At 48.1% G+C, this 19,509-nt stretch overlaps 1 protein-coding gene across 3 annotated transcripts in view; it reads right to left on the bottom strand.

Moving 5' to 3' along the window:
* The window catches only part of LOC147115573 (uncharacterized), a 120,915-nt gene extending 112,993 nt beyond the window's left edge, over positions 1-7,922 (bottom strand). For all 3 annotated transcript variants that reach the window (XM_085989928.1, XM_085989929.1, XM_085989930.1), the window contains exon 1: positions 7,732-7,922. In XM_085989928.1, the coding sequence (XP_085846054.1) occupies positions 7,732-7,902 (171 nt within the window). In that variant the 5' untranslated portion in view covers positions 7,903-7,922. The remainder of the gene's footprint in view (positions 1-7,731) is intronic.
* Positions 7,923-19,509: the final 11,587 nt, after the last annotated feature.

Below are 19,509 nucleotides of genomic sequence, written 5' to 3'. Positions count from 1 at the left end.
TAGTCTCCACTTGGAGAGGCAAGGATTAATCGGGGATAGTCAGCATGGCTTTGTCAAGGGTAAATCATGTCTGACAAATCTGATTGAATTTTTCGAGGGGGTGACTAGGGGGGTGGATGAGGGAAATGCTGTGGATGTGGTTTACATGGACTTCAGTAAAGCTTTTGACAAAGTCCCGCATAGGAGACTGGTCAAGAAGGTAAGAGCCCATGGGATCCAGGGTGCCTTGGCGCGTTGGATCCTAAACTGGCTGAGTGGCAGGAGGCAGAGGGTGATGGTCGAAGGTTGCTTTTGTGACTGGAAGCCTGTGTCCAGTGGGGTACCTCAGGGATCGGTGCTGGGTCCCTTGTTGTTTGTGATCTACATAAATGATTTGGATGAGAATGTAAAAGGTATGATCAGTAAGTTCGCAGATGACACGAAAATTGGTGGGGTGGTAAATTGCGAGGAGGAAAGCCTCAGGCTACAGGACGATATAAACGGGTTGGTCAGATGGGCGGAAAAGTGGCAAATGGAATTTAACCCTGAAAAGTGCGAGGTGATGCATTTTGGACGGACAAATAAGGTAAGGGAATACACAATGAGTGGTAGGACCCTAGGAAGTACAGAGGGTCAGAGGGACCTTGGTGTACATGTACATAGATCCCTGAAGGCAGCGGAACAGGTAGATAAGGTGGTTAAAAAGGCATATGGGATACTTGCCTTCATTAGCCGAGGCATGGAATATAAGAGCAGGGAGGTTATGATGGAGCTGTACAAAACGCTGGTGAGGCCACAGCTGGAGTACTGTGTGCAGTTCTGGTCACCTCACTATAGGAAGGATGTGATTGCTTTGGAGAGGGTGCAGAGAAGATTCACCAGGATGTTACCTGGGATGGAGCGCCTCAGCTATGAAGAGAGGCTGGACAGGCTGGGGTTGTTTTCCTTGGAGCAAAGAAGGCTGAGGGGGGACCTGATTGAGGTGTACAAAATGATGAGGGGCATAGATAGGGTAGATAAAGAGGAACTTTTCCCCTTAGTAGGAGGGTCAATAACAAGGGGGCATAGATTCAGGGTAAGGGGCAGGAGATTTAGAGGGGATTTGAGGAGGAACTTTTTCACCCAGAGGGTGGTTGGAATCTGGAACTCACTGCCTGAAAGGGTGGTAGAGGCAGGAACCCTCACAACATTCAAGAAGCATTTGGATGAGCACTTGAAATGCCATTGCATACAAGGCTATGGACCAAATGCTGGAAAATGGGATTAGACTGGACAGGGATGGATGGGCGGCGCGGACACGATGGGCCGAAGGGCCTCTTTCTGTGCTGTAAAACTCTATGACTCTATGAGTCCCTCTCCTACAGTCCTGCTAAATCTCTGGAACCCCACTCGAGTTCTGCCAAACTCTAGGACTTATCTCTCAATGCTACTAAAGTCCAGTACCCTCCCAGAGCTACTAACATCATGCCCCCATCTTCCACGCTCAAACAGCAGCTAGCCACCTTCAATCTGGTACCACTGGGTAGCCTATGCTTTAAAAAGGGAATTTAAAAAAAGTACAGGAACTAGTGTATACTCCAACTTACTCTGATCAATGCCACTGGGAATCTGCTAGTAACATAAAAACAATGTACCCAAAATGTCTTTGCCCTGGGCCAGGGCAGGTGGCCAAGTAATGCTGCAAACAACACGGGTGCCTGTGCACTCCCTGTGCAAATTACTCTGATCCCATGATTTGAAGTAGGGCCAGCAGTGCAGTGGACTGGTGGGCAAAAATCCCAGCCTGTTGCACTTCCAGCGTTACAGCAGGGACCCAGGAACTTCGGGTCCAGATCAACTAGCATGCCTTTCCTGTCCATCACACCTCTCTGTCACTTTTCAAGTATCACACTCAAATTTCTATGTAATGCGTCGCTGAAAATTCTGTATTACAGTTCAAAGTATAGAAAAACAAAAGCAGTCACTTAACGCAAGGGCCAACATATATGTTGTGTATGTAATATGTGTGCTACTTTGAACCTATGGACAGGACTGCACTACTTGTTGGGCGTAGTGATACGCAGTACCACTCCTGGCCATAGGGGTATAAATAGTACTGTGGGTACTGATCCCCCTCAGTTCCCGCCTGTGGGCATGAAGTAAAGACCTATGTATAGTCCCTACCTCCAACCAGTAAAGACCTGTTTGAGTTATACGTTTAAGTCTTTGTGTTAATTGTTCAATACAATACACATACTTAACACTGGCGACGAGTCGGTTCGAACCCTGCGGCAGTTATTCCACAGCGGCTTCGTCCAAAGACAGGACATTGAAGAGAGGTTCCAATCCTCAACACCCCACTGAAAACTGAAGGGCAGCAGAAATCCTGACAGCTTCCAGCGACTGGAAGCGACAGGCATTAGGACCCTGAAGCCTCCATAACCTCGTGGGTAAGCCAGAGCCCGGGAGGGAGCGAGCAAGAGCCGCCGAGCGGGTGAGCCAGAGGCCGGGAGCCGCTTCAAGCGGGAGGCGCTTAGCGGGCCAGCGATCGCACCGGTGATAAGGGCTGAGAACCGTTTCGGGCGGGCGGCGCACCAGCGATCGCACAGGAGATAAGAGCCGCAGTCGGGCTGAAAGTCAGCGACGAGAAGCGCGGGAAAACCGCCATTGAAGTGGGCGGGGAGAGCGAGAAGCGCGGGAAAGCCGCCATTTTTCGCGGGAAAACCGCTGGGGAAGAAGGCAGAAGCGGGAAAACCGCCATTTTGTGGGCGGAGGACGACGGCAAGAGCGGGAAGCCGCCATCTTGGATAACAGTAAAAAAAAAAAATCTCAGAAATTGCAAATCTGATAAAGTACTACAATGCCTAAACACGGGAATATTAGCAACTTTGATAGTGACATCGAAGATTGGGCCATATATGTTGAACGAGTTAAAAATTATTGTAAGGCCAATAAAATTCGTGAGGCTGATAAAGCACTAACATTATTAAATTTAATGGGTGCGAAGACATACGGGCAATTGAAACACCTGTTATCACCAGATGAACCGGCGGATAAGACGTTCGATGAGATTGTTACTGTCCTGAAAGATCATCTAAACCCCACGCCGCTGATGCTAGCGGAACGATTTAAATTTTACGACAGAAGGCAGCTACAGCATGAAAGCAATGCTGATTATTTGCTGGAATTGCGTAAATTAGCGAAATATTGCCAGTTTGGAATGGGACTGACAGAGGCACTTCGAGACAAATTTGTGTGTGGTTTATTTAAACAGGATACACAAAAGCGACTGCTCGAGGAGAATGAGCTGACGCTTGAGAAGGCGGTCACTATGGCAGCAGCACACGAAGCCGCAGCGAGAGGCACGGCAGTAATGCAGCTACGGTCACCGGAGCTCAGTGCACACAAATTGGGTGTGAGTTCTGGCAAATGTTATCGTTGTGGAAAGACAACGCATGATCAGAACCAGTGTTGGTTTAAAAACCAAGAATGTAGAACTTGTGGTAGGCTTGGACATATAGCTAGAGTATGCAGGTCAGGGAAGAAGACCAGCAACAAGAAGTCACCGCAAGGAAAATACGCAAAGGTACACAAGGTGACCGAACAGGAGTCCGATTCAGACGCTAGCAGTAATGAACTGGCTAGCTTAAGCTGTAATGAACTGGCTAGCTTAAGAGTACTCAACGCTGGTAAGGGTGCAGACCTCCAGACAATTTGGGTCACTCTTCAGATAGAAGGAGTCCAAGTAAAACTGGAATTGGACACTGGATCGGCATTGACGGTCATAAATAAGAAAGATTACGGAAAGTTATTCCAACATATTCCCCTACAGGATACGGGGATTATATTGAAAACATACACGGGGCAAAGAGTGTACCCCATCGGGAAAATAGAGGTTGCAGTGGTCCACAAGGGCGAAGACAGTCAAATAATGGACTTATATGTGATATCTGAAGGAGGTCCTCCACTACTAGGACGGGAGTGGATTAGGAAAATGAATATGGACTGGCATTTCCTACAAACAATAACGAGTGAGAACTCGGTGAAGATAGCCGGCCCAGACTCTGGAACGGATGATGGTAAGCCCAACTCAGGTGCAAAAGACAAAGTTTCAGCACAGAATTCCACTGAGCAACAACAACATAGTTTAACTGTGGATTCTGAGTCTGGCAAGTCTACTGATGTGCCCATTTCTGAGGGACACCGGGCTCGAACTCAACTCCATTTCAAACTACAACAGCAATTAGAACAAATGCTTCGCCGTTTTGAGCAAGAGTTGAATGCAACGAAAGAGTTCTTTGATATAGAGTTGGAGAATCTGGAAAGACAACAGAAGCAGCTGATGGAGAAAATGGAGCAGGAGCACACAAAACGTCTGATGTCAGAGGAGTTAACGGTCAGCCAACTCCTGCATATGCTGAAGGACAGGACTCTGAAATGGGAAAAACTTGAACATGAACTTCAATATTCAAACGAAAGGGGTTCGGAGCTCTCAAAGGTTATTGGAAGAGCTGAGGTGGCAACACAGACGGAGATGACTGCAACAGAGCAGCCCTTGGATGCCAAAAGTACGCTGACTCACGTCAACGTAGAACAACAGACCGCTGAAACAGCTGCTCCGGTAGAGGGATTGCATAGTCCGATCAATCAATCTCCAAAGGAAGTTGAAGTATTAAAATCACAAATGAGGTCACTAGTAAACGACTTGCTGAAAGCCCAGAAAAAGCTGGATGCAGAGGTACACATGAAGAAGTCTCTTCAGGAAAGATGTCTGGATTTGGAACAAGAGCTGGCTAACGTCCAGCTGGGTATGGAGGAAATAGACGACCCTCTCACTGGTCTAGCTCAGGACGACACCGAATATTACGATGTCCTGTCCTGCCCAGCTTGTAACTTCGACTCCCAAAGTGCAGAAATCATGGAGGAGCACCAAAAGTCTACGGAACATCGGGAGAAGCTGGCTCTACGACGGAAACAGGAGGAAGAGAAGGAGGAACTGCGCATGCAGCTGGCAGCTGTGGCAGCTGACAATGGAGCCCAGAGAGTCTCCAAGAAGCAGAAAAGGAAAAGTAAAAACAGAAGATGACCCATCTGAACCATTATCACCTCTACCAGATCACACACGTGGTCCCTCCGAACGGAGCCAATTCAGTTCGGAAGTTCAAACTGTTAAATCCATGGAAGGACTATTGAATGAGTCACTCCAGCAACGTGAACCGACTACACCACAGAGATTGAATCTGTGAACTGTTTTCCGCAGAGACTGAATCTGTGATCTGTTTTGACATGAAGTTATCTATGTATCTATGTTATTCTGTTATGTAAACCTGAAGTTATATATGTATATATGTTATTACGTTATGTTAAATGGGGAGATGACTGTAAAGCTAGGAAGGGAGGAATGTTGTGTATGTAATATGTGTGCTACTTTGAACCTATGGACAGGACTGCACTACTTGTTGGGCGTAGTGATACGCAGTACCACTCCTGGCCATAGGGGTATAAATAGTACTGTGGGTACTGATCCCCCTCAGTTCCCGCCTGTGGGCATGAAGTAAAGACCTATGTATAGTCCCTACCTCCAACCAGTAAAGACCTGTTTGAGTTATACGTTTAAGTCTTTGTGTTAATTGTTCAATACAATACACATACTTAACAATATATCTGTAATAACCTGAGCTTAAGTTTGAAAAAGTTGCCATTTGTATGTTTGAATAGCTTCATTAATGTTTTTACATGAAGGCTTCAACCTCTTTCAAAAGCCTAAGCTGAAGTTGATTTTATGATACAAGAATATACATCATCATTAGGATATAAAGCGACTTTTCCATTTCTTTTGAGTTTTTCCAAATTATTTGAAAACAAGCAGCAGAACAAATTCTTTGGGCAGAGTTTCACATACAATCAATTGTTAACTTTGTAAGCTGAGACAGCACAAGTGTGTTTTGATTGTGTGTCTGAGAGAGAGAGAGAGGCAGACAAAAAAATTGTTTTTATTCCTTCTTCATACAAATGAATTGAATTTTGAAAGCTTCTCAGGTACGCACCAAGCCCCGTTCACCCATCACCCGTGCTCGCTGACCTACTTTGGCTTCCGGTTAAGCAATGCCTCAGTTTTAAAATTCTCATCCTCGCTTTCAAATCCCTCCATGGCCGCACCCCTCCCTATCTCTGTAATCTCCTCGAGCCCCACAACCCCCCCGAGATATCTGCGCTCCTCCAATTCTGGCCTCTTGAGCATCCCCGATTTCAAATCGCTCCAACATTGGTGGCCATGCCTTCTATTGCCTGGGCCCTAAGCGCTGGAATTCCATCCCTAAACCTCTCCATTTCTCTCTTTCCTCCTTTTAAGACTCTCCTAAAACCTACCTCTTTGACCAAGCTTTTGGTCATCTGCCTTAATATCTCGTGGCTCGGTGGCAAATTTTGTTTGGTAGCGCGCTTGTGCAATGCCTTGGGACGTTTTACTACATTAAAGGCGCTATACAAATACAAGTGACTGCTGTTGTAAATGCAGAGGCTTCTACTACCATCATCTGTACTTTTTGGATCGTTAGAAAATGTAAGCATTCTAATTTTCATGGGTGGCGACGATGTACCTAGTGCAGTACGTGAACAAAAATCATCTGCTCATCCCCAAATCTCCTTAATACCACTATCCACAATGCCCATTTCTCAAACTATTCACTTCCCCCAAGCGTGGGAAGATGGCGCGCCATACGGTTGGACGGGTCAGGTGACCGATGGCAAGCGTGTGGGGCGGGGCAGTTGGAAACGGGGAGTGGGGGGGGGGTTCATGTGATAAAACCTCCAGGAATAGGTTCAACCAAAGTTGGCAACCCTATACCTACCGCCTACCCTCCACTCACTCCCTCTCAACTACTCGCTAACCTCATACTCACCACATCCCCTCCCAGAATATAACAGCTCCCTCTTCAATCACTCGCTCACTACCTCTGAATGTTCACTTACCAACGTGAGTTCTCACCAGCCCACCGCCCCCGTACTCAATATTCCAATCCCTTAAATACTCTCTATCCCCCTCAACCACTCATTGGCCCTCCCCGTCTCTTTACTACTCACTCTTCTACCCAAAGTACACCACTACTCCCCAAATCCTTATTACTTTCTTCCAACTATTCACTACTCTTTCCAAACTACTCACCAGTCCCCACCCCCATAACTACTCAATTTCCCCACCCCACCCATCAACTTCCACACACCCCACTCCCCCAGTGCTTGCAAATAGAGCATGCCTCTCGCAAGCAGTATACCCACTCACTTATCTTGAGCGCTGCTACGGAAGATCCACTTCCTTATAAAACACCATATCCTACAACTTCCCATTAACAACGCTATAGATCAGCAAATGTTACATTAAAAAAAAATGTATGCCGACACCCCAGATATCACAAAAAGCTAAATACAGCAGATGCTACAAATTTGAAATAAAAAACAGAAAATGCCGGAAACACTCAGGTCAGGCAGCACCCGTGGCGAAAGGAAAAAAGGGCAAACATTTTAGATTTTAGGACCCTTCATCTGAAAAAGGGTTACAAGACTTGAAACAACCATTTTCCTTTCTCCACAGATGCCGCCTGACCTGCTGCATGTTTCCAGCATTTTTTGTTTTTACTCCAGATAGCACACTTTGTAAAATAATTTTAAAATGCTTTGCACTTCTCAACTGCAACCCAAAGCTGGCAGGCATATTGCAGTCTCTAGAATTTCCTACTCAATAATGAAATTGTAAAAATAAAAAAAATAGGTTACCTTTGTTAGCACCTTTTCATTTTCAATGCATTTCTGCAGGTTATGTACAAGCATTGAGCTGACCGCACTTCGAGTTTGAGCACAGTGTCGTTCGTAGCTTTTCAAAAACTTCTGAACGATGGCTGAAACATTTTGTCCCTTCCCCTTCTTCTTGTTCTTTGATTTCCGCATCTTTCTTGTTCCTTCCTAAACTATACTGGAAAATAACGCAAGATTAAACAACTTACTGTTTGGCTCAAGCATTGACGTACAAAAGCTTTTTATTTGCTTGAAATAAAAATTCCTCCTAGAAACCATTTCAAGACGACAGGTGTAATGAAGACCACGAGACTATCTTAGTTTTTTATATGGAGATTGAAATTAGTTATGAAGAAGAGTTTACAGCAGATAAAGCAGACAGATATAAAGCATAGAGAGCATTGCAACTTAAAAACAGAGAGCAATTACTAAAATAAATCACCTATTTTTGCCGTGCTTTCATTCCTGCCCTTCAAGTCAATTTCATGGTTCTCCATAGCCCTGGCTGTGGTATCTTGGACAAACACAATATCACTTTTCCACAGAGCTACTGCCAACATCCACAAGCCGACTGCTGCACTACATGATCAGGTTTTATAATCACTCTACCCTAGAGACCAACGTAAACACAAAGCACATCCATCTCTGTACAATGAACGTTCACATACCAGAAGGATTCAATGCAAACTAATTACACAGCAAATCAACAACTCATATATTTGGCATCTATGGGGGTGATTTTGCCAATGGGGGCGCATTGGAGGCGGGACTGCTGCTTGGTGGGTCGATGTCCCGCCTCCATCGATTTGTGGCCAACCCACTCTATCTTCCGTTGATTGACTTTGTTAAGCCCGCCCAGCGAGTTTAGCAGGCCAATTAAGGGAAAGCCGGTTACAGAGAACGTCAACGTATGACGTTTTGACAGATGAATGGTCATCGTTTGACAGCTCTGTGAAGCTGTCAAACACTGACATTCTCTGTAGTTTGATGAGTTCTTGAATTCAAGACCTCATCAAACCTCTTTCTTTTGCAGAAATTAGATGGTTGTTGCATTTTGCAACGGCCATCTGTCATCTCTACCGTGGAGGTGCGAGACTCTCCGCATACCCACCGACTGAAGCCTGCAGGAAGAAACAAAGGTAAATACACTTTTTCTAACACTTTCCACTTACCTCAGATACTCACCTCTCCACCCTTGCACCCATCACTCACCTCCACAGCACACTTTTGGACCCCGCAGACCCCCGCAGACCCACTACTCGCCTCGGTGACCCTGGCGGGGTTCGGAGCCTTTGGGAAACCCTCACTTTTGTGGGTAAAATGGGGATAATCCTCTTATCTGCCTGTTACTAATCCCCTTCCCGCCTCCAAGGAGATGGGGCCCGGCGCGGGATGGCTACTCGCCTCCTGGCAAGATGTCACGGAGGCGGGTTGGGGCGTGCAATTTTCCTGGCAGTCCTGCCTCCATAGGGCTGGCAAGATCGCGCCCCACGACTCTTAGATAAATAATAGACAAGCCCCAAACATGATTAATTTTGACCTTGTTTTTTGTTTAAGTTTGAGAGTTTGGTAAACTAGTATTTTTGCAAAGTACAACACAAGTTTTACCCACCTCGTGGATTTGACACAACTTGAATTTCCACAGCACAACTCACAGAGCACATCTCAAGAGCATTTAAAAAAAATTTTTTTTTTATATAAAAGGTGGATACAAAATTGGGAGAGAAAAAGAGGGAAAGAAATAGGGGTTAAAGGGAGGTTGCAAAGCACATTCAAACAGGGTTTTTGTTGTGTATGTACCTTTAAGAGAACAACTGGTCTCAGACTGCAGTACCGGCAGTGACCACCCCTGTATAAAAGGCGCTAGTGAGCCTCTGTTGTTTTCAGTTTCACTATCGACTTCCATCAGTAAAGACTTGTTTTGTTCAACTCCTGCTGTCCGTGTCTCAATCATTCACGGACATAATAGTTTTAAGGGTTTTTTTGAAGGCAGGAAGGAATGTGGTGTGGGGCTGGATAGTGTCATAGTGGCTGAAGGAATGGCCACTAAATGGTGGAGCAGAGGGTGCAGCAAATGAGGAAACTCGTGTTAAACAGTGTAGAGTGCCTGTGTGTGTTCCACTTACTGTATACATGATGCATCACCCTAGATCTACGTAGCTTCCTTTATTCAAACCTCGGGCATTTATATCCTTGCCTCAAAATTAGCTGGTTCAGAATTCGTACAGCAGAAAAGTTGCTTTGTTCTCATCTCTTCAAGCAGAGAGTGGCAGTGCAACACATGGCATGTTCTCTTCTAATTTAAGACTTATTCCACTCGAAGTAATTAATATAATAAAAGACAGCTTTCTACTGGAATTTAGATTGTGGCATTTATACATCGAAAGCCCTATGTTTTACCTGTTCATTCATGCCAGTTCTCCAGTCAACAAAATTTAGGTAACATCCTATTCATTTCGCTTAAAACATAGAGAGCTAAAAATTCGACTGCATAACGCCCATTGTTTGGGCGCTGTGGGTGCCGCATTGGGACCAAAATGGTGTCCAAGCAGCGCGCACACACTCTGGTGCGTGCCGCGCCAGACGCCATCTGGGTGAGGGCGGTAGGGTGGCCGTGAGGAGCGTGCGCTGGAAGCATGGTAAATGGGCAGATCATGATGTCAATTAACGTGCAATGTGGATTTGACGCTAGCGCTGCCATTTTGTCGCCATCGCTGGAGCTAATGCCCTCTCTTAACCTCGCACAGCTGAACATGCATTCAAACAGCAGGAAGGACACCCCCCCCCAACCCAGCGTTACTTAAAGGGATCATCACCAACTTTCAGGTAACTTGCTTTTTGATTTCTACTGGCTCTGTGCAAGTTTGTGGAAGTGTTGAGCTTTCTAAAGTTATTTAAAGTTGGTGAGGTGACGGGGAGTGGTGCTGCAAGTGGAGATGGCCTTGCTTCTGACTTCAAGCGTTCTGGTCAGACCACCTGCTCCCTGCGCTACCCTTTTCCTCTGCCCTGGCTGCAGCCCACTCGTGCCTGGTGTCTCACCACATGCAGATCCCGCCTCTGTACTACCCTCTAAAGTACATGGAGTGTCAGTATCTGAGCTGGTGGCTGGGAGTGTGAAATCGAGTGATGGTATTTCTTACTCTTCACTCTCCTCTCCCTCTTCTTGTTCAATCACTGGATGAGCAGGCTGGATTTCTTGTGTGTGTGTGAAATGAGAAAGGCACTTGGGTATGGTTGTGGTGAGGGGAGTGGGGTAAAGCAAGAGGTGCATGCAAGGTGTGTAGATTGTAATTCAGAAGAGATTGTGGGATGAGGGGGAAGTGGGATGTGATAAGGAGGATAGCATATGAGGATACCGGCATCTTGCATTCTTTCAGCCCCGCTCAGCCATGCCCCTGCCAAGAATGGCCAGCACTGTCTCCTTCATGGGGGTGAGGTCATGCAGATGAGCCTGACCCCTGCCGGTTATGCGCCACCTTCTCCTGCAAGAGAAAGGGAAGTGTGTCAGTGAGTGTGGTGTAATGAGTTTGGGTGATGAGGCGGTCATGGTTGAATAGTGGACAGTGTGTGCAAGCTGGGAGATGTGGGTGTGAGGCTTGCAGCAGTGGCAAGTGTGTGCGACTGAGGTGAAGCTATTAATGTGAGGTGAGAGTCGTGTTTGGTAGAGATTGTCGATAGGTGAGTGATAGCGGTGTGGTGCATTGAGCAGTGTGTGAGGCTACTGGTGCAGATGGTGGGATATGGCATTTGAAGATGAATTCACTGACCTTGACCACTCGTGTGAGGTCATTAAACTTCTTCCTGCATTGAGTCCAGGCCTTCAGGGCTACACAGCTGGCATTTACCACAGTGGCTATCTGCTCCCACTGCAGTCTTGTCTGTTGCCTGGAGGGTCTCCTGGCTCCCTGTGGAAAGAGGACTTCTTTCCTGGACCAACACTTCCAGTGCTGCATCAAAGAACCTAGGTGCACGCTCGCTCCCATGTCGTGCCATCATAACAACTTTGTCCACTGTCTTCCAGCCACTTCAATCACCTGTTGCAGGCAGAAGGCATTTCCCCTTTAAGAGGTGCAGACTGCCTATAAGTAGTGCAGGCTAGCTTTAATTGGCGCTAGCCTCACACGAACTTTGGCCCCCTGCTGAGCATTCAGCCACTCAGCAGCGCGTTCAGCGCTGGGCTGAATGCTACAATCATGCAAATTAGCAGGCAGCACAAATTTTATGTGCTGCCTGCAGTCCTCCGAACGGGCACAGGTTGCGATCACATTGCGATCCTTCGCGGGATACCGATCTTCATCACTAACATTGAAAGAACACAGACACTTTGCAATATGCTATATACTTTGGAGTGTTATATATGGTTAGGAGTAAGTAACAAGAATCTAATTTACTCTAAGTGTGCAGTTGACATCAATGTTGTTTTAAAAAATGCAGTATTTATTAATTTATTGAGGTGATTTGAATTCCTTCACCTCAGAATTATAATCATTCTTTATCATCTCTGATTTAACATATACCCATCAATAAAATGAAACTGATGCTAGTTCTGAAATTATATTACATTATTATCCTGCTGTCCCAATTAGTGTATCACCACACAGTAAATGACCATGTTTCACAGAAAAGTATAATAAAGGAATTATTTTACTATCCTGAATCAAAACTATGTTTGCATATTTTATAGACAATGTACAGCCTCTACCCTATTCTTTAATGAAATTAGGAAGAGGCAGAGTAGGCCATACAGCCTCTCAAGCCTGTTCCACCATTCAATGAGGTCATGGCTGATCTGTATCTTAACTCCATCCACTTGCCTTGGCTCCATATCCCTTTATACACTTGCCTAGCAAAAATCTATCAATCTCAGATTTAAAATTATGAATTGACCTACCATCTACTGCTTTTTGTGGGAGAGAGTTCCTCACTTCTATCCCCCTTTGCATGAAGAAGTGTTTCCTAACCTCTCTCCTGAATGGCCTGGTTCTGATTTTAAGGTTATGTCCCCTTGTTCTGTACACCACCATGAGCAGAAAAGGTTTCTCCTATCTAACCTATCAATTCCTTTCAAAATCCTAGAAATCGCAATTAAATCACCCCTTAACATTCTATATTCCAGGGAGTACAAGCCTACTTTATATAATTGCTCCTCATAACCCTTGGAGCCCTGCTAACATCCCGGTGAATCGGCACTGCACTCGGTCCAAAACCCATATATCTTTTCTAAGGTGCGGTGGCCAGAACTGTACACAGTGCTCCAGATGTAGTCTAACCAGGGCCTTGTATAACTCTAGCAAAACTTCCTCCCCTTTATATTCTATCCCTCTAGTTATAAAAGCCAACATTCCATTATGTAAGAAATCACACAACACCAGGTTATAGTCCAACAGCTTTATTTGAAATCACAAGCTTTCGGAGCGCTGCTCCTTCTTCAGGTGAAGTGGAGAAATGCATAAAGACACAGCTTATATAGTCAGAAAATCATGTCAGATGTTTACAGGTAACCTTTCCAACTGCCATTTATCGCACCTCGGCAGAGAGATAATCACAGCAGTCAAAGGTGTGAATGGTGTCCAAACAGGTCAGTCAGGGAAACATTACATCAAAGAACAATGAGGTGGGGTCACAAGGGGTCAAATATTGCAGATGCTGGGGTCTGTATGAAAAACAAAAAAAGACAAAAAACATTTTTTTTTTTTTTTTTGGCTGGAAATCACAGCAGGTCCAGCCGCATCTGTGTAGAGAGAACAAGCCAATGTCGACTCGAGTCTGGATGACCCTGCATCAGGTGGGGTTACATGTAGCGTGACATGAACCCAAGATCTCGGTTAAGGCCGTCCTCATGGGTGCGGAACTTGGCTATCAGTTTCTGCTCGACGATTTTGCATTGTCGTGTGTCTCGAAGGCCACCTTGGAGAATGCTTACCCGAAGATCGGAGGCTGAATGTCCTTGACTGCTGAAGTGTTCCCCGACTGGGAGGGAACACTCCTGCCTGGTGATTGTTGCGCGGTGTCCGTTCATCCGTTGTCGCAGTGTCTGCATGGTCTCGCCGATGTACCATGCTCCGGGGCATCCTTTCCTGCAACGTATGAGGTAGACAACGTTGGCCGAGTCACATGAGTATGTACCATGTACCTGGTGGGTGGTGTCCTCACGTGTGATGATGGTATCTGTGTTGATGATCTGGCATGTCTTGCAGAGGTTGCTGTGGCAGGGTTGTGCAGACCTCCAGGGAAGATACCTCTCTCCACTGCGTGTTATCTTCTAAGTTAATAAAAGCCTTGTTTTGTTTCGCTAACATCGAGTCTCGGGATTATTGAGGCACATCAATTTTATTAACTTATTTTTCAACACAATGGATCAACTCCTGAAACCCGAACGTTTGGATTTGGATCAGCATGCTCCGGACGCATCAGCACGCTTCGGACACTGGTTTATGTGTATGGAATTCTTCCTGGACAATTCCGCAGCCGTCAAAGACGCTACGGACGCTGCGAGTATGAAACTCGGAATTCTGCGGAATTGGGTAAGCCACCGGGTTTACCCCCTCATCCAAGACGCCGACACGTACCTGGCTGCCTGCGACATCTTAAAGGCGCATTACCAGCAGCCTACGAATGAGGTGTATGCTAGGCATCTGCTCGCCACTCGCGCACAGCGACCTGGGGAATCGGTGGAGGAGTTCCTAGGCACCCTGAAAATGCTTGGCAAAGACTGCAAGTGCCGAGATGTAAAAGCCGCAGTGTACACCGACGAGCTTGTTCGCGATGCCTTTATCACAGGCCTCAGCTCCACTTACATCCGGCAAAGACTGCTGGAAAAAACGGGATTGGACCTGAAACAGGCTGCGGACACTGCGCGATCCCTGGATGTGGCCCAGAGAAACTCGGATGCCTACTCTTCAGCCCGCGCCGTCCACGCCGCCACGTGTGCACCAAGGGCTCCGCCATCTTGGAAGGCATCTTCCCCGCCCGGCAGCCCGACACCGTCGGGGCCCCGCTCTCCCCCCAGAAGCCCTACGACAGCCGCGACGCGTCGGGGACCCAACTGCTACTTCTGCGGGCAGCCAAAGCACACCAGAAACCTGTGCCCGGCGAAAGGCACCACCTGCTTTAAGTGCGGTAAGAAGGGGCACTTTGGGAAGGTGTACAGAGGGAACCCCGCTGGAAAACCAAAACCCGCCACCGCCGCGTGTGCGCCGTGGGAGCGGCCATCTTGGACGCCATCTTGCCCGACCTCGTGGGGTCCGCCATCTTGTGAGCAGACAGCGCGGACGCCATCTTGTCTCGATCAGGGCCCTACAGTGGCATCGGTCACAGTGGACCAGACCAGGCCCCACCCGCTATCCAAATCAATGGTGGACATCGAGGTAAACGGGTGCGGGGTTAAATGTTTAATTGACAGTGGAAGCACGGAGAGTTTTATCCACCCGGAACTGGCACGACAACTCTCCCTAAAGGTGGTCCCTACTCGGGGTACCATCTCTATGGCTGATAAAACCCAGACATCGACCATTCTGGGTTACTGCACGGTACAATTGTCCGTTAACGGGACTGTATACGATAATTTTAAAGTATTAATCATGAAGAATCTATGTGCGAGCGTGATCTTGGGCCTGGATTTCCAGTGCAACCACCAAAGCATCACGCTCAAGTACGGTGGGTCCCAGCCGCCCCTCACAGTGTGCGGCCTGGCTACCCTGAAGGTAAAGCTGCCTTCGCTATTCGCGAACCTTACCCCTAACTGCCGGCCAATAGCGACCAAAAGCAGGAGGTACAGCTGGGAGGACAGGCGGTTTATCGCAACCGAGGTAGACAGGCTCCTGAAAGAGCGCATTATTGAATGCAGCAATAGCCCGTGGCGCGCCCAAGTGGTGGTGGTAAGGGGTAGCGAGAAGAAACGGATGGTGATCGACTATAGCCAAACGATCAACAGGTACACCCAACTAGACGCCTACCCGCTACCCCGCATATCAGAAATGGTGAACCAAATCGCCCAATACCGGGTGTTCTCCACCATCGACCTCAAGTCAGCGTACCACCAGCTCCCTATCAGACCAGAGGACCGCCCGTACACCGCCTTCGAGGTGAACAGACGCCTCTACCAATTCCTCAGAGTCCCCTTTGGGGTGACGAATGGGGTCTCGGTCTTCCAGAGGGAGATGGATCGCATGGTCGATGACAACCATTTGCAGGCAACCTTCCCCTACCTCGACAACGTCACCATCTGCGGTCACAACCAGCAGGATCACGACTCGAACCTCGAGAGGTTCCTGGAAACTGCACAAAAACTCAACCTCACTTACAACGAGGACAAGTGCGTTTTCAACACCACGCGCCTCTGCATACTAGGCAGCGTGGTGGAGAATGGGGAAATCGGACCAGACCCCGACCGATTGCGCCCCCTACGGGAGCTGCCCCTGCCCAACACTCCCAAAGCCCTGAAAAGGTGCCTGGGGTTATTTTCTTATTATTCCCAATGGGTCCCCAACTACTCCGACAAAGCCCGCCCCCTCTTGAAAGCATCCTCTTTTCCGCTCTCTGCTGAGGCCCACGCCGCCTTCAAAAGCATTAAGCAGGATATTGAGCAGGCCACGCTACAGGCAGTGGACGAGAACACTCCATTTCAAGTGGAAAGTGATGCGTCTGACTTTGCCTTGGCGGCCACCCTCAACCAGGCGGGGCGGCCCGTAGCTTTCTTCTCGAGGACCCTCCAAGGGCCCGAGATCAGACACTCCTCCGTGGAAAAGGAGGCCCAAGCCATCGTGGAGGCAGTGCGCCACTGGCGCCACTACCTAGCCGGCAAACGCTCACCCTACTTACCGACCAGCGGTCGGTAGCGTTTATGTTCAATAATAAACAGAGGGGGAAGATCAAAAATGATAAGATTCTTAGGTGGCGGATCGAGCTCTCCACCTTCGAGTATGACATCATTTACCGGCCAGGGGCCCTTAACGAATCCCCAGATGCCCTCTCACGAGGGATGTGTGCCAGCGCCACCGGGGATCGGCTACAGACCCTCCACAACGACCTCTGCCACCCAGGGGTCACGCGGCTGTTCCACTTCATAAAGTCCCGCAACTTACCCTACTCGATTGAGGAAGTTCGGTCTCTGACCAGGAACTGCCGCACTTGCGCTGAGTGCAAGCCTCGGTTCTACCACCCTGATAGAGCCCACTTAATCAAAGCTACACGGCCCTTTGAGCGGCTCAGCTTAGATTTCAAGGGCCCCCTCCCGTCCGTCGACCGCAATGTTTACTTCCTGAACATTGTGGACGAATACTCCCGGTTCCCATTCGCCTTCCCCTGCCCAGACATGACCAGCGCCACGGTCATTAAATGCCTCAACAGCCTGTTCTGCCTGTTCGGTATGCCGAGCTACATCCACACGGATAGGGGGGCGTCCTTCATGAGTGAAGAGCTACGCCAGTACATGCTGTCCAGGGGGATCGCCACGAGCTGTACCACCAGCTACAACCCCCGGGGTAACGGTCAAGTGGAGCGAGAGAACGGGACAGTATGGAAAGCAGTCACTCTACCTCTAAGGACCAAGGGCCTCCCTATCTCCCGCTGGCAGGAAGTCCTCTCAGATGTGCTCCATTCGATACGGTCGCTATTGTGTACTGCCACTAATGCCACGCCTCATGAACGAATGTTTAGCTTCCCCCGGAAATCCACCTCAGGCGTATCCATGCCGTCATGGCTCTCCACCCCGGGTCCGGTATTCGTGCGAAGGCATGTGAGGGGCCATAAGACGGACCCTCTCGTGGAGCCAGTGCACCTACTCCACGCCAACACCCAATACGCGTATGTCCGGCACGCCGACGGAAGGGAGGACACCGTGTCAATAAAAGACGTCGCCCCAGCCGGTAACGACAACAACCACGGCAATAGCAGCAACAACGACCACAGCAACTCTTACCCACCCACTACTCTTTCATCACCCCCGGAAGAACATCGACCAACGGCACCCCCACCAACTACCCCTTCAACAACCCTGGCGGCACCCCCGGCAGAGACCCAGGAGGCCACCGGGGACACCCAGCCAACACCCGCGACACCACAACAGCCACGTCGGTCGCAGAGGACTACCAAACCCCCGAACAGACTAAATCTATAGAAGGGGTGAATGTGATGAAATATATCATTCATCACTGCCTGTGACTGTGGTTGGTTTCAGGTTCCCTCTTACCATTGTATTGCCTGTGACTGTGGTTGGTTTCAGGTTTCTCCTCACCATTGTATTGTGTATTGGAATGTATGGAATGTGTTGTGTGTAGGGCTCCGCCCATACCTGGCCTCTATGTAAGCCAGCTCAGTCTGGCCTCACAGCCAGTACTGCAGACCTCCAGGGAAGATACCTCTCTCCACTGCGTGTTATCTTCTAAGTTAATAAAAGCCTTGTTTTGTTTCGCTAACATCGAGTCTCGGGATTATTGAGGCACATCATCCACCAAAGGCTTGACTCCACACATAATCACTGCATTCCAAAATATAATATTCAACAAGCCACAATCATCTCAGCAATTGGATCTAAAAGCAACACCTAGTCGTCTTCTTCTTAGGCAGTCCCTCAGAACCGAGGATGACTTGCTTCCACATTAAAAATGAGTTTGCAGGTGACTGATGAGTCCAATGCGGGACCTACAGTCTCTGTCACAGGTGGGGCAGACGGTGGTTGAAGGGGCAGGTGGGTGGGGTGCTTGGGTTGACGTGCGCTCCTTGCGCTGCCTGCGTTTGGCTTCCGCTTGCTCCCGACGAAGAGACTCGAGGTGTTTGGCGAATTCCCGGATGCTTCTCCTCAACTTTGTGCGGTCTTGGGCCAAGGATTCCCAGGTGTCGATGGGGATGTTACACTTTTTCAAGGAGGCTTTGAGGGTGTCCTTGAAGCATTTCCTCTGCCCACCTGGGGCTCTCTTGCCATGCCGGAGCTCCGAGTAGAGCGCTTGTTTTGGGAGTCTCGTATTGGGCATGCGGACAATGTGACCCGTCCATCGGAGCTGATTGAGCGTGGTCAAAGCTTCGATGCTGGGGTGTTGGCCTGAGCAAGAACACTGATGTTGGTGCGCCTATCCTGCCAATGGATTTGCAGGATCTTGCGGAGGCAGCGTTGGTGGTACCTCTCCAGTGCTTTGAGGTGCCTGCTGTACATGGTCCATGTCTCTGAGGCATACAGCAGGGCGGGTCAGTGGGCTTGACAGGGCTGTCAATTTTAAAATGTTGGGTTAATCATTTTGTTCTTGGACACGGACTCAGTAAGCCTGAAGCGATGGAATCACTAATTGTGAGCAACACAGTTAATCCTAATAATCAATCACAATATACTTTAAGGACCAACGCTATCAAATCCAAAAGAATATGAATCAAAATTGGAATTGGTTATATCAGGCTAAAGGATTATGGATCAGAAGGGCATCATTTGTATACGATCTAACAAGGTTCTGCACGATTTTATTAAGCTACCAAAAATAAGTTTGCACACCAGGCTTGTGGTTTTCAGCAGCTGAATGGGCGTTACAAAGTATTACCAAGTATGACAAAGTATTTACAGCACAGAAACAGGCCCTTCGGCCCAACAGGTCCACGCTGGTGTTTATGCTTCACAGGAGCCTCCTCCCACCCCTCTTCATCTAACCCCATCAACATATCCTTCTATTCCTTTCTCCCTCATGTGCTTATCTAGCTTCCCCTTGAATGCATCTGTGCTACGCTAGTCGTCTCAACTTCTCCCTGTGGTAGAGAGTTCCACATTTTAATCACTTT

This window comes from Somniosus microcephalus, chromosome 6 (genome assembly GCF_052327205.1).
Source record: "Somniosus microcephalus isolate GS21.2 chromosome 6, FLI_Smic_1.0, whole genome shotgun sequence".
In the NCBI taxonomy this organism is placed as follows: Eukaryota; Metazoa; Chordata; class Chondrichthyes; order Squaliformes; family Somniosidae; genus Somniosus; species Somniosus microcephalus.
This window is presented reverse-complemented; position numbering and strand designations above follow the sequence as displayed.